General features: G+C 36.9%; 1 protein-coding gene across 1 annotated transcript; it reads right to left on the reverse strand.

Moving 5' to 3' along the window:
• Positions 1 to 3,158: 3,158 nt before the first annotated feature.
• On the reverse strand, positions 3,159 to 9,120 carry LOC121652061. Its single transcript, XM_042004603.1, has 5 exons — positions 8,991 to 9,120; positions 8,753 to 8,881; positions 8,453 to 8,666; positions 7,418 to 7,578; positions 3,159 to 3,442 (listed from the first exon to the last, which is right to left on the reverse strand). Exons 1-5 carry the CDS (start codon positions 9,015 to 9,017, stop codon positions 3,398 to 3,400), a joined length of 576 nt encoding a protein of 191 aa, XP_041860537.1. The 5' UTR covers positions 9,018 to 9,120; the 3' UTR covers positions 3,159 to 3,397.
• Between the last annotated feature and the right edge of the window lie 6,386 nt (positions 9,121 to 15,506).

Here is a 15,506-nt window from a genome sequence, read left to right on the forward strand (position 1 = left end):
ACTTTTTTAAGTTGTTCCACAATTATTAGACATAGTTTGTCGATGATTGGTGAACTTATGTTCATCTTCACATCTGAGAAGCTCTGCCTCTCTTAAATGCTTCTTTTATACCCAGTTATGTAACCGGTCTGTGGCCAGTTAACCAGCATATTTGTCAATGCTTCTCCAGTTGTTTGATTTGTGTCAATTCTTTTCCAGCCTTTTGCTGACCCCCGTTCCACCTTTGTTGAGATCTGCATCAAATTCAACATTAACTTATATTTCCATGAAACTGTAAAATGTCTCAGTTTCAGCATCTGATCTGTTGTTATGTTCTATTGGGAATAAAATATGCCTTTATGAGATTGGCATGTCCACACATCACAGACTTTTTGGAATTTGGGGTAGTATTCAGAATGAGGGAGAGTTCTCTCTTGGGAAAAGCGCCCTCCTGAAAACATAATGTTTCTAAGTGGTAGTAAAAGCAATAAATCAATACTTTTGGTTGCCCATGAAGATAGATTGTTCTGTTAGCTCTCCTAGCTGCCTTTAGCTGCTCAAACCCCTACTCACCATAAAATGTAGGAGCTGTTGGTGGCTTGTGACAATCAGCTGGTTCCTGACTGCTGTTGGCCTTTCATTTATTTAGTCCTGTCCAGGCAGATTTCAGCTAGCACACACACTAAAAACCAGTCCTGACAGTTAAGTGCTAGCATCTGCTGGAGAACAGCTACTGTACCACTTAGATAGTGTTGAGTTGTAGCCTGACCACTATTGTAACCTTACTCTCTGTCCAAGTTGATGGCTGCTTATACTTGCTAGCCTCAGCAAGTACCCCGTCCCAGCAGATAGCAGCTAACAGCTAGCGCTTGCTTGCTCTGCCTTTGAAGATGCTGCTGCAGCTGCTGGCCTCGACTGGCATCTTTTGTGTCTATGCACCTTCTCAGTCACCACCCGCAATAGTCAGGGGTCATTCCTTGGCAAAGCTTCTGCTTTTCAAATGATCACGGAGGAATACACACTCTCTAGTTCATTTGGTTCCCATCTATTTCCTTGCAGACCCCAAAGTACTAAAAAGCCATGGACCCCCTGCCCACTCTGTGCTGAAACCATGCTTGGTTTTTGTGCGTTCAAAAGTATGATTCTCACCAATAATAAGGTTTTCTGGCTGAGTCCTGTCATTCCATAAATCAGAATTTCAATCACAATGGCTTTAATGTTCAAAGCCTCGGGACCCTTGAGCGCTTTGGGGCACCCCCATGGGGGTTCCCGCGGCCCTATGTTGGGAACCTCCTGCTCTAGTTGGTGCTTTCTATCTGGACAATTTGACCAACAAAGAAATCTGGAAACTATGTGGCCAGATCTGAAAATCACAAGTGAGAATTTAAGATGTTCTTTCTGCATAAAAAACTCCTAAAACATACACACACCAACATGATACATTTTCTCGAACTGTGGATGAGGTTGAAGCTTTTTTTTTTAAAAAAAAAATAAACCTTCCAGATTAAAATCCCACTGAGATTGAGATCTCGTTTACATTGATGACCTAGCCAAAAGGACAAACAGCATGTGTCATGAAATAAGATTAAAATATATTTATAAGTAACCTCTACTCTGATTCTATTCTAAACTACATTCAGGGTCACCAGTGGAACAAAACTGCCCAGTTTTATTGTCCCCATTGTACATTTCATTTTAAAAAATGGAAATTTGTCTTTAACTTTGGCATAAAGACAACTGTTCAACACAACACATAAAAAAAACATGAATAAAAACATTGGAATGACACATTCCAGTTATGTAACTGACCATTCCACTATGTAACCCAGTGTGAAATGACACAGTCCACTGGGTAAATAAAGCAGAGAAAAAAAACAAAATCTGATTGTGTTAAGTTCTCATGAGCTACCCAATAGCCATATTCCATTCACTAATAAAGTAAATCTGAAGATATACCTTAAAAACAACAAAAATGAAATGTGAATTAACTCATTTAATCATCTTGAAACTTATTCTTATGCAAAAAAAAAAAACAAGAAAAAAACCCAACAATAAAAACATTAAATGAAAAAAATATGCTGAGAAGTAAAGAATATTGTGCCATGTACCTTTTCTTTGCTTTATTAAAACAGTGCTCTGTGCTGATGCTCTAATTTAATGCATTGGGAGTTTGTCGCCAGCATATTGCTGTAGCTCTTTGAGCTGTTGTAGCTTCTGGCTCTTTATGTAATTTCAGACTCTCTGTGACCTGGAGATCAGGACCTTGTGGAGCCACACCATCTGTTGCGAGACTGTATTTTTTATGGTTGAAGGTAGTTCCCTGTGACTCCAGATGACTTGATCAGACTGAATTTGGAAAATGCCTCCCTGGTGGTATTGCATGATGGTTTATTGTTCTGTCTCCTTCTCTTATTTGGATTAAAAAAATTAGGAAATGTGTACACGTTGCATATGATTAATATAATTTGATATTCTTTTATATATTTATATACATTACATATAAGTGTTGGGTTTGTGCTCCAGCTTCTGTAAAACCTCAGAGAACAATCATCATGACTCAGCTGATGTGGTGACTTTGTCTGACTGCTGTGTTGTTTTGGATTTACCAGTAGATGGTGGTCTGCTCTACATTTTTCTGCACAGCTGCTTCCCACTGAAAATTGATCCACTTATATTGCCTCGGATGTATCTTGCCGCATCTGTTATTTCCCCAATTCCTATTCTTCAGTAACAGTGAGGTACGTTTACTCTTGCACTGTGTGGTATTTTATCCCACCTTTTTTTTGCCGCTGGTAAAAATGTGAAAATTCCCCTTGTGGGCTGAAAAAACGTCTATCTGATCTTTCAGACAGAGCAAGTGATCATCATAATACAGTACATTTCCTTGTGACAGACTCTGTAAAGCAGGTGGAAAAAAGAGGTGGTGTGGTGTTTGCTTTACTGCAGCTGCTAGATTATTCTGCAGCAGTGAAACTCAATACAGACTGGAGTTCATCAGCTGAGCAGTCTCCTCTTAAACATGAATTAAACTGAGCTCAAAAGAGCTTCAGGACATAAAAAAAAAAAAGAACTCTAAAACTCAGAATGACTCCTGCAATTTATTTCAATAATGTTGCCAGAAGAGATTTTTGAATTATTTCACAGCTTCTGTACAATGAAGAAAAATTACAAAGTGAGGGATTCACAAAATGTTATTTTTTATTTATAAACACACAAAACATACAAAACACAACTGTTGGTAAAAATGATTATGCATGAGCTGAAAAGTATTTAAACTTTATCTTCACACTTTGCACACTTTTTCTGAGGATAAACAATGGACATAGATTCATATAAGAAATATTTTAAAAACAATGATAGAAAGAAAGAAACAACACCTGTTCATATAAAGTATATTTGCATATTTTCCCCAAAGTCTTCAGATAGTTTCACCACCTCTCCTGTTGTCTTCAAGACATATCACCTGAATTATCACAGAAAGAGACACAACAAAGAGGAAATCAGGTAAGTGAAAGATGCTGAGAAGAACCCCGCTCATTTTCTGTGTTAACCCCCCCCATGGTCTCTTAGGCCGGTGTTGCTGCTAGAGGAAATGCTGCTTAGAGCAGGAGCGAAAGCACCCACAGTCTTTCCACCAACTCAGCTGAAAGTCAACAAGCTGCTTTGGAGTCTGACTCACAGGGTGATCACTAACGGGGGGGCTTCACACCTCATATATAAACACTTTCCAGTGTATTTAGAAAAGTCCCAAACTCATTTTAATATTAGTAGATTTTTTCCCTTACTCTCTCAATACGATTTCCATAGTGATAACTGATAACAAGTTGTCTTGAAACGATGCTGAAATATACATTTTAATTGGTATAATACTGACACATCATTTAGCTGTCTGCTGCAAATACTTTAGCCTTTCCCCCCCTAAGCACCATAGTTGTAAGACACAGGAGTCAGAAGGCAAAAGTGTATTTATGGGCTGTTTTAACATATATATACACATATATGTATATATATATATATGTATGTATAAAAGGGTTAGGGTATATGAAATTACCATTAAATAATAATAATAATAATAATAATAATAATAATAATAATAACTTAAACAATATAAAGGAATCCCTACCACCAACACACTATTCTCCAACCCCAGGAGCAGTTTTGCAGTTTTATTTAAAGAGAAAACTACTTTGGAAACTACTTTAAGTAACAGGGAGTGTAAAATTCCTGGCAAAAATAAAGAACAGACAAAGACATAACTGGAAAGCCAAGGTCATCCTTCTAACTCCACCAGACAAGTCCAGTGTAAAGATGACTGTCAACTATGGCTGCGGCACATTAACACACCACAATTAACAAACCAAAACACAGAAATGAAATATGACTGGTTGTGAATGGTAAATTGTGAATATTTATAAATGTGAAAACATTAACACAAAAACAACAAACAAGCCCTGCGAAAACTATTTTGTTTAGCCTCATTGCTTCATTTCCATGTAATCAATCATATACAGAAACTGCCCCTTTTCTTAGTTTCTTAGTCATTTTTTTTCCACTGTACCCACAGATTTACTCAGAACGCAAATCCGTGCACATAAATCATAAACCTCAGAGAACGTATTTCACACCTGTGTGAACTGATTGCAAAACTGAAAGAAAGGTTTATAAACAGTGAAAATGGATTTCCATCGAGCAAACATAAAGAAATGTGTGCTAGAAATGCTAACCCACCTTTGCAAATATTGGATTATGTGAGGCATGCTTTTGTGCATACAACTCATATACATGACACTACAGTTACATTACAAAAGGTCTTCATACAGATATTTCCACTTCTGCAAATGTCTTTTTTTCGATCCTGACTGGTCTTGTGGTTGTCCATATATAAAGATATTTCATGTACAGGAGTTGGAACCATAGAATGTGATAAAGTCAACGATCTGAACATCTTGCAAAGACACTGGAAATCATCCTTTATTGTGGAAATGTAGGAATTCTTGATTCTGCTCTAATTAATGTCATATTAACAAATAATTGTTGGAATTATTCACTACAGAAATAGTCATCATTTGCTTTGGCAGGTAGCATGAAATTCCTACTTATATTCAAAGGACAAAGAATTCTTCTGGCAGCAGAGATTATTTTTGGAGTAAAAGAGGAATTAAGTTGTATTATCACAGAGAAATAAATGAGTACATAAGTTGCTGTATATTACTGAAACGAAAGTAGTTCAAGGTGGGTTATTTTCTCTCTTTTTGGTGGAGACATTTCCTCAAACCCCTTAAACCATAGGTTCATTTGAAACATGAAGCAACCTGCTTTCATAGTCTTAACCAGAAATACACTCAAATGATTTCCTTTAAAATAGCTCAGCACATAACAAAGAAAAGTGAAGCTTTTCTTTCCATCCGAGCTCTTAGGAACTGTAAAATATGTTTTCTTATTAAGCAGAGTGCCCTGCGCATTGATCTGATTGTAAATTTAAGACATATAATTAAATGGATAAATTAAACAACCAAGAACACTCACAACTACCAAGAACTACCATTTGCTACCTGTCACCACTCTTTAACATTATACTTTTTCAGTACATATAATTAATAAAATCCTTTAAAAATATTTTTCCCAGGAGAAATCCATAATATTTTACTTAAAATACACATTTTAGCCGTGCCCCTGCTGTTACCATAAACCCATTATATCACCTGAAAACTTTGGAACAATCCACAAATAACATGTTTAATATGAAGTTACATCCAGCCAAAATTAAGTTCTCTCACTTATTTTTCTGTGTATTGATTATATTTCAAGTCTGACTGAGAAGGTCAATTTCGAAATCCGGCTACATAAAGGATTTCTTAAATGTTATTTATTTTAAAAATAAAAAATTTGGTAAATGGAATGTGCTCAGTGTCCTCATGCTATTAGCATGGATACCATGTGGCTATATTTCATGTATTTGCTCATGTCATAGAAGAAAATATCCATTGAAAAACAGATAATGTCCTAGCAGAAAATTAATGGGACATTTTACTGTTAACCGCATAGAGCTTCTATTAAAATGCCCGTTGCATTCAGGGCCATGTCTGTTTTTCCGAAAAATGAAAATTCTACACTTCCACAGCATATGCACTGTTGCCTTCAGAGACATGTCTGTTAGTCTGAAAATAGAAAATTCTGTACTCTTTATAATATAAGCCCTGTTGCATTCACAGAATGACACCACACTATCTTAGATAATTTTGTTACAAATATCAATTATTTGAACATTAAACTAACAATAAAAACGTTGTTCATACTTTCTAAATGTCGTATGAGTTTAAGACTAAGAAATATACAACAATCTTTAGAAAACTTTCAAAAATCATATAAAACCACCTGAGACTGACCAATACACATTTTAAATGGTCACTTATGTCTGTTACTAGACTCAGTTTTAGGGGGGAAAAACATATAACTTGTTTTTGTAGTGACCACATAGCTGTTTAGTAGTTTAACTTCTGCTGTTCTACTTTTGTCAGGAAGTCATTCAGTCATACTTGCCTCCCCTGTGCCGTCACTAATTACCACTAAAAAACACTTCAGATTCCCTCACCATGAAGTAAACACAGCTATAGCCTTACAGTCCTACCCTGCAACTGTCAGGTGTTAATCCTTACGGCACAAAAACTTTCACATTTTTAAAGGGATTGTGGTAAATTATGTGCATGCTCTGGCTAGGATGCATGCAAAGAGAATTGACCATACAACAAAGTCTGGGAAGTATGATGTGATAGTGGCCAGGTTGCTGGAAAATAGCCAGAAATCTTCTGGATCAGGGTTGGGATATGCTTGCTGTGCACGCAAACGTGCATGTCAATCCTAAAGATGTCGTAGCTGCAAAAGGTCTGAGAGGTGGTCTTCAAAACTATCTGCCATTGTGTTTACCTCTGACCTCGTGTTTATGCTCGTGTTTGCATGAGCGCCTCTCAATATTGCAACACATCAACGCAGGCAGCCTCACTTTACCGCCATCTTTCATCAGAAAACACAGTTTTTTTTCCACCATTATAATACAAATGTGCCATTAGAGTGGTGAATTTGGCGCCCTTTGACTAGCCATACTGTGTACGTTATGAACACTTTGTAGCCATGATATGTATGCAAACAGCAAGTATATCCCAGCCTTAATTCTGCCCAGAAATACATGCATATGCCTCTTTGGCTGATGTTAGAGGTAATAATAAAATTTCTTAACATTTCAAATAAACTAAAAAACCAAGAAAAAGGATGTCACGACCCTTTTAAACCTTCTGAACGATGCGTCCCCCGTGGCTTCTTGGCGTCACTCATTTTTATTGCCCATAATAAAGCACTGACTGTTTCAGTCAATAAATAGACTTGATTTCTTTGCTTCATTACTCACAGCAACCCCATATACAATAGGATAGAGCAGGTTTACCCAGATGGCGGTTAAAGACATGATGATTTTGGCCACCGCCAGCACCATGTAGCCCATGGAGGTCCACACGACCGGCAGGTCTTTGACTGCCACTGGGTTGGATGTAGTTGTTTTCCATGTATGTGTTATCTGTGTTACCATCTCAGTCTGGGTCACACACTCTATAATAAGATTAAAAATATAAAAGAGATTAAAAAAATGTTTTTAACATATATATTTTAAATTAGATCAAAAAGAATTGAATTACTCCAACGAAGTGGTCAAATAAAATCATCCTTTGTTAGCAAATTATGTTACTAAAGTTGTGGCAGAAATTGTATGAAAAACATGCACAGTAAACAATGGAGTGGAATGTAAAGTATGATGAAAAAAATCTAAAAATGTGTTTCCTGCTCTTTGCTGTGGTTTCACACAATCCGTTACGAGCCAAGAGACAGTAAACGCTTCTTCATAAACTTTGTTTTATTAATTTAAAACATGTTATTGCACATGATTTTAATCACAGAAATTATATTTCTAAAGCTTTATTTACAATTCAGCAAATATAGACCCTTTCAAATTTATCTGTGACCTTGTTATCACATCTACGTGGCTTTTGCACAACAGGTCTACAAGTTTCTGTGTGTGTGCCTGCTTCTCACATCTAAGAAACCACAGCCACATATTTAAGAAATGAGATTCGCTCAGGCAATACACAGTATTTGGTTATTCAACTTCGAAAGTCCACTGAGTGTTGTCTGAGGTATTTAACTCACAGGTTAACTGAATTTTAATACTGATACTAGATGACTTTAGCAGCTTAGATACAATAACCTACATATCTCTGAGTGAATAATAAAAGGAAAATAACTGACTTGATACCCAGAAATAAAAAATAACTAGATAACAAATCTGAAATGTGCTGATGAAATAAATAAGGGAAAAAAAAAAGCATGTCAAAATAATGGTTATATTCATGTGATGCTTCTTTTAGTTACTCAGCTGTCATTTATTTATTTTTTACAAGAGAAAATGGATATTAAATTCAAAGCTTACCGTAAACATTGAGTTTGACGCTCCCTTTTCCATTTTGACCTCCTACATTAGCGCTGATGGTACACTCATATGTGCCTGAATCAATGGGCATCACATTGTGCAGCCGCAGGCTGTGCCTCTCTCCAAACTCGGCAGACGAGTTTAAGCTGTACCTCAGAGTAATGTTGTCATCCTTATTTTTCCTGATAATTCCATCCCTTTTATTGTAACCGGTCTGTTCAAAGTAACAACATAATGTGATTTTTCCAAATAAAGTAAAATTGTTTGCTGAAGTTTAATTTAATTAAGTGTGCTACTCACCTTGTACCACGCCAGTGAGAGGAAATCCATGTCATCACTGGTGACAGCTGGACATGGGAGGGAAACATCATCATTGCACTTTGCTTGAATTTCTGGATTACTCTGGGTTGCATAAGGCACCAGGAGCACCTGAGACAATCAAACCACAATGCTCAGAGCACACGAAAGGATTAATAAAATAGTAATAAAATTGCATAAACTTGCATTTTAACGAATAGAATTTTTTTTTCAAACTCACGGTAATGAATAGGATCATCTGAGTCATGTTTTAACCTAACCCTTAAGTTGTCTATAATGAAGGTAGAATCATTTCACTTCACTTAAAACCAAGTCTGTTTCCTGAGAAAGTGAAAGAGGCCAATTTGAACCTTTAACAGGAAGAATCAAGCTCTGTTAAAAATATGAAGAAAATATGCCACCAGGTGGTGTTTGGGAACAGTGCACTATCACTGTGTTTTTACTCTGAGTCATATAATCTTGGTAAACAAAATACATGAGAAAATAGAAATATAACAGGTGCACATAAATAAGTAGAAAACAAAGATATAAACGATATAAGAATACCTCTATATTTACAGAAAATGAGAGAAATCACAGCAGACAGTACTATTTAGTACAAATAGTGGTATACGTAGTAGTATAAATACTAAGTTAAAGATGTCCTTATTTGTTTTAAAGAAATATATCTATATAAATGAAGTGTAGTCCTCACAGAGAGTCCAACTCATCCTGTGGAAACAGATGCATTATGTCTTCTGCACCCGAGCTTTTTAAGGTTTGAAAGTTGGAGTCTGAGAGGGGTGTGGTTGTTGAGAGGTTTGATATTCATTTAATATTTTTTAGGTTATTGCAGAGAAAATCTTATTCAGAATGTGTTAGGACAAAAGGAAAAAGTTGTTAGGATTTATTCCAAATGGCAACAATGAAAGGATGGTCATCTTTCCATTTAGTAACCAGGGGTGGAGGTAGAGGGGTGGCCAGGGTGGCACTGGCCCCCACTGAAATCTGATTTGACTGATAAATCTGATTTGACACCCCCAGGTGCCACCTCAGGTGATTGACAGGTCACTGGAGGAAGAAGACAGACATATCTATCCAGACATGCATTGACAACCAGTGTCTCCATACCATTTTAAAAGATTTTAAAATGGTTTCCAAATTAAATATCCTTAAGAAAACATTGACATTCACCGCAAGTACAACATAAGGCTGTTATGTGAGGCTAATAACCTAATGTTAGCATGAAGCTTTGTAGAAGAGCTAATCTAGATTTTTAGTAGCACTAGATTGGTTTTAAGGTCATGTGGGGAAACCATGTCGTTTTCAATGAGAGCATTGAGGGGCTACATATCAACTCAGTTCATCACCTCATCACATTGGAGGTGAAAATGATCTATAAAGATGCTCCAAAAGTACCTGAAAATCCAAGTTACTTAAAGCTGACTAAACTAGAGTTACACAATCCACTTAAATTTAAAAGGAGGCTAGCAAGGCTGCTAGTTGATCTTAATGTAGCTACAGTATGAAAATGTGGAGAAATTAAGCCTGCAACCGATCTGATTTTGTATAGGAAGATATAAAAATAAAAAGAAAGGGAGATACTTCTGACTGAAGAGGAAGGACACAGATCAGGCTGATACAAACCCCACTCCCAATGTCAGCAGCCCCCACAACTCCTAAAGTGGAGATAGTCAAATAAGTCATTGTGGTCTGGCACAAGGATCCAGTCTACCACCACCACCGCCACCAGACAGTGATCCAGAACTGCTAGCAGGAGAAGATGGTGATTCCTCTATTAAGAGAAACATAAAACATAAGATTCCTTTATTGTCATTATCATGTGCATAAAATATACACACAAGAGAATGAAATGTTACTCTCAACCAGAAATAAGTGGTTGGTTTTGTGGTCAGTTCTTTCTTTCTCCCACACTTAGTCCTGTGGGTCAGTTTCTGTAGGTGCCTATATGGGGGAGTTTCTGAGGGTCTGTATAGAGGTATATTTAGGACACAGGTTGTTTCCTGCTCGTCCTGCAACTGATGCTTCTGTATCTTCTCCCAGATGGTAGCAGGGAGAAGATGTAGTGGGAGGAGTGATTGAGGTGGCTCTGAGGGCATCCTACTTGGTGATCCAGATTATTAATGTACAACACAATAATTTCCTTTCTTACTACATGGCCCTCTGATAAAGGAATTTCCTCTGACCCCCCCAAAATTCAAAATTCCCATCATCCCTAGCTGTAGTTTGTTGTCATTGTTATGCTGTTGTTAACAAAACTATATGCTTTACAGGTTCGTCAGAACTTTTTTTTCCAGACTTACTGCTTATTCAACTCAGAAAGATAGAAGTGTCTTTCCTAAATACATTCATAGAGTTGCATGGTTGTTCAGCTTTTTTCCACAAACCAAAGACTTAAGTTGTGTAACAAATAAGAAAAGAGGAAGGACGAATATCACTCTCTCTTCCTCTTTGATCTGGGAATTCAGACACGAAAAGACCAGTCGCTTGTAACAGTGAAGGACATGGACCCATTTTAAACCTAAAACATGGTTTTAGGAAGTAATTGTTTAACATAACTAAATCGGTCATGTTATGTAAAAAGTAAAGCAGAATTTAAAAAGTAAAAGTATAGAAGAAATTAACCAGCTGTAATTTTTCATCAGCCGTAGTAAGGCAGCGTTTAACCACTATGGAGCAAAAGACTTGAGATACTTAAATAATAATGAGAACATAAACATTGGTTCAAGTCCAATCATTAGTTGTATTAGTGTTTATTCATCATCATGTACTAATTGGTGGTGGAGTCATGACTTTGGTCAGTGTCATGACTTTTACATCCTCTTCCTAAAATGTCAACAGTCTGTTCTAAGCTTGTAAAAAGTAGAAAATGCTGTATGAATGCAGCATTATGAGCAAGAACATGGTAATACTGATACAGAAACATTGATGAGAAAAAAGTTGCAGCCAAATGTGCAGCTGTTTACAGTTGTGTCTTCCTAATTTTATCATGGTTCACAAACTTCACAAGCATTTTTCTGACTTTAACTTCCTAAGGTTAGCTACCCCAGCACTATTTCCCATGTCTTGTTTTATAGTTGCAGATGTTATTTTGGGGCTATTTGCTGTATGGTGATTACTCACACTGAATTTAATTTTATTTGCTCCCATATTTATTCCCACTCTTACTCTGCCTGTGCAAACATCACATGATGCATTCAATTGCACTTGGGCAACTGAGGTTTTCTCTAATGAATAGCAGCGCATGCTGGAGTTTGGTTAGAATTTGATTGTCTAAACTTGGAGTGGCAATTGCAGTTGGGATTAGGTCACACCTTTGACCCCACGCTTGCATACTATCAAATACGCAGGCCTCTGAACTGGACTCTGACAACAAACTAGATGGCTTCTCGTAATTTGGAAGAATTTAAAATGTTTTATTGATCAGTCCACAGGACTGTTTTTGCTCTCACATCCATCCATCTAAAAAAAAAAGCTCAAGCCAACAGGTGGTGGATTAATTCAGTTTAATACATATTTGTTATTATATTTTTGTATTTATAAATGAACTGACAAAAGCTTTCAGAAATACTTCTGAGCCTATGTACAGAAACTTGACCACCAGGGAAGACTAAGGACACAACTATTTAACAGTTGTTCATACTTGTGCATGGCTCACTCTAAATTTTTGGGAAACTTGGATAATATTAAATACTGTAGAACAGTTGTTCCCAACATATTTTCCTTGAGGAGCCCTTTCATGCAAGTACCAAAAGTTGTGGACCAAAATAGGGACAATGTGGACATTAATCACAAAGGTTCTGAATGTTTAAAGCCTCAGGGATCCCCTGTGCCCTGTGCCCCCAGGGGGGTCCCCAAGTTTGGAACCACTGCTGTAGAAGACAAAATCCCTAAAGTCCTAATCTATTTTGGGAAATATTCTGGAACTGATCAACTATTTCTCCATGCTTTCTTTCACAAAGATTCAGCCTCTCTGAGATTATCTCAAAGAGTAAAGATGTTTCGTTAAGTTTGTTTTTAATCATAGAAATACACTGAGTTTTTTTTAACACCCACATCCCACAAATAAAAGAAAGAAACAAAGAAAACTTTCCTTTCTTGGCATGAAATCCTGTTTAAATAAAATACTATTACTACTACTATTACTACTACTACTACTACTACTAATAATAATAATAATAATAATAATCTGATAAAAGATTAGAATATGAAATGTTTTAGAGTTAAAAGAGACTAAAGTTCTTCATTGAAACATTTCTTCCATCCAGAAACTGTCTTGCATGCAGCCTGTTAACATCAATCTTACACACGTACACACAACACACACACTCTTATGAGTCTGGCTCATCCTGTTGTTTTTATGGAAGGGGAACTAACCATTGTCTCTCTTCAAGCATATTATTTGTATGTGTCGTTCTTGTTGACAAAAGAGGTCGATATATGGTTATTAATAGCAGAGTGACTTTATGGAAAAGGGAAACATGAGCTCTTTGGATTCCCCCATCTCACATCAAACAATACCTCATTCAGCAGCAGCTGGCACTGCAAGAACAGAGGCAAAGAAATGAACTTCAAAAAATTTCACAACAAAACATAAGTGGAAATTAGTTTTGTTTTTCCTTTTGGCCACTTTCCACTGGACACCAGCAACTGCAGCTGTGCGCAGTTTAAAATCTGTGACCAGGAATAATCTCAGAGTGAGACATAAACATCCCAGTAACATTATGATACTCCACATTAACAAAATATCTTTCAGTCGCAGATGTTCAGCTATTTCAGTGCTGCATTAAGTGAAATGCCACAGTCGAACACAAGGTAGTTTTCAAGTTCATGCAAACCACAAGTCATAAGGAAATAATAGGGTCACAGAGTTCAGTGGCAAAAACTGCACAGGCTTGTAACACTGATCAAAACTGAATTCTCTGAATCTCTGAATCACACCTGTAATTGTTGGTGTAAATGTGACAGAGTGCATGTGTGATGTGTGCATGCATTTGATTTTTGACTCTGTACTACAGCTAAAGGGTGTTGCACACCACAGTAAATCCCAGAGGTTGTTAGCACGCCCAGCTGCTAGCGCTGGCCTCCATGATTCTGTCAGAGAGGTTGTTCGCTGCACACTCTGTCGCCTCTGATTGAGGAAATCCTCTGACTGTTTGCTCTGTTAGCTGAGATGAAACATCCCAATGGTTCCGCCAGCTCTCCCACAGGCCCTGTACACAGAGACTTTCCCATGAAGACCATACATGTTTACAAGGGTTTGACAGATATATAGCTCTTTGATAGACCTCAACAGCACCAGTGTGTCTTTGCCAGAGACAGAGGTGGATGATATTATGATATAAAACAGGTTATTTTGTTATTTATTCAAGAATTATACTGTCACAAATACAACCGCAGTATCTAAAAGAAAAAGATGTGGACACTATGCAAATTTCAAAAACTGATAAAGATAGGCAGTGGTTCAGCAATCTGAAAAAAATGCTTTTTACAAATTGTGGAGCAAATTGTAACTTGAATTGTCTATAATCCAGATTACATATTATTATCAAAAGATTATAAAAACCTGAAGACATCTATGTGTGCAAGGGACATGATTGAAAATCAATAATGAATGCCCCACATTAAAAATAGGCATGATTATGTGTATGGCTAGTCAGTCTTAACCTAGCACCATTGTCATTCATTTCCATTGTCTATACACACATATTCCAATGAATGAATGAATGAATGAATGAATGAATGGTGTAGAAAATTAACATCATATTGTACAAATACTGTGGGCTAGCTTCTAAAATCTTATCCCAGTCCACTTCTTCTCAATAAAATGGAAAAAAATAAAAATGTACTCCCACTGCCAGCTGTAAGATCAAGTTTTTAACCTGAAGTTCCAAGATTCTATCACAACACAGTGACTTATAACACCCTGTAACCATGACTTTCTGAAATTAACACAGCTGAAAGTATTTGAAAGCTCACAAACTGGTTTACGTACTGAATGGGCAAAAAAAAAAGGGGGGGGGGGGGTCAGATTTGGCAGGGAATCCAAATTCAGCACAAAAACTGGTCCGTTGATTGATGAAAAAATCTTACATTTAGTAAATGCAAAACTGTGAGCTGCACTGGATTTGTATCTTTTAACTTGTGTAAAGTCCATCCACTTGGTCACAAAAGAAACTATGTAATGTGCAGGAATCTGGGCAGAGGTGGTGGATCAGTGTCCGTAATCTTGTCCAGTGAATGGATCTGTCTTGCTTAACTTATTATTTGGTAGTCCAGTTCATTTTCTCTCTGTAAGGTTGATGTTGTCTCTGCAATGTTTTGCACTTCTGCATAGGTTTCACATTTTAATGATGATAATTATTATTAGCTGTGCAGATTATTTGCTGTAAAAAGGAGGGGGACAATTAATACTTTGGCCTGATGATTGCATTAAAAGGGTTACAGTGTGTGACTGTAAATGTTAATTTGCAACCCAGGGTGGAGGGGCATATGCTCTATACATCTCATGGTGGAGGCAGAGAAAACGACAGAACATGACCACCTTTAGCATCTGAGTACAATGAATTTTGAGCAAACTGTCTTTGCAATCATTGCAAAGATACCATGCTCTGAACCAACCTAATAAATCCCGACATGTTGCTATTATCATAACCATTCTGCGGGTCTGCTTGCAGAATGACAAGCAGGTGATGTTCATTCAGAAAATCACTTATTAAATCCAAAATGACTTGCA

Source organism: Melanotaenia boesemani, chromosome 13 (assembly GCF_017639745.1).
Source record: "Melanotaenia boesemani isolate fMelBoe1 chromosome 13, fMelBoe1.pri, whole genome shotgun sequence".
Classification (NCBI taxonomy): Eukaryota; Metazoa; Chordata; class Actinopteri; order Atheriniformes; family Melanotaeniidae; genus Melanotaenia; species Melanotaenia boesemani.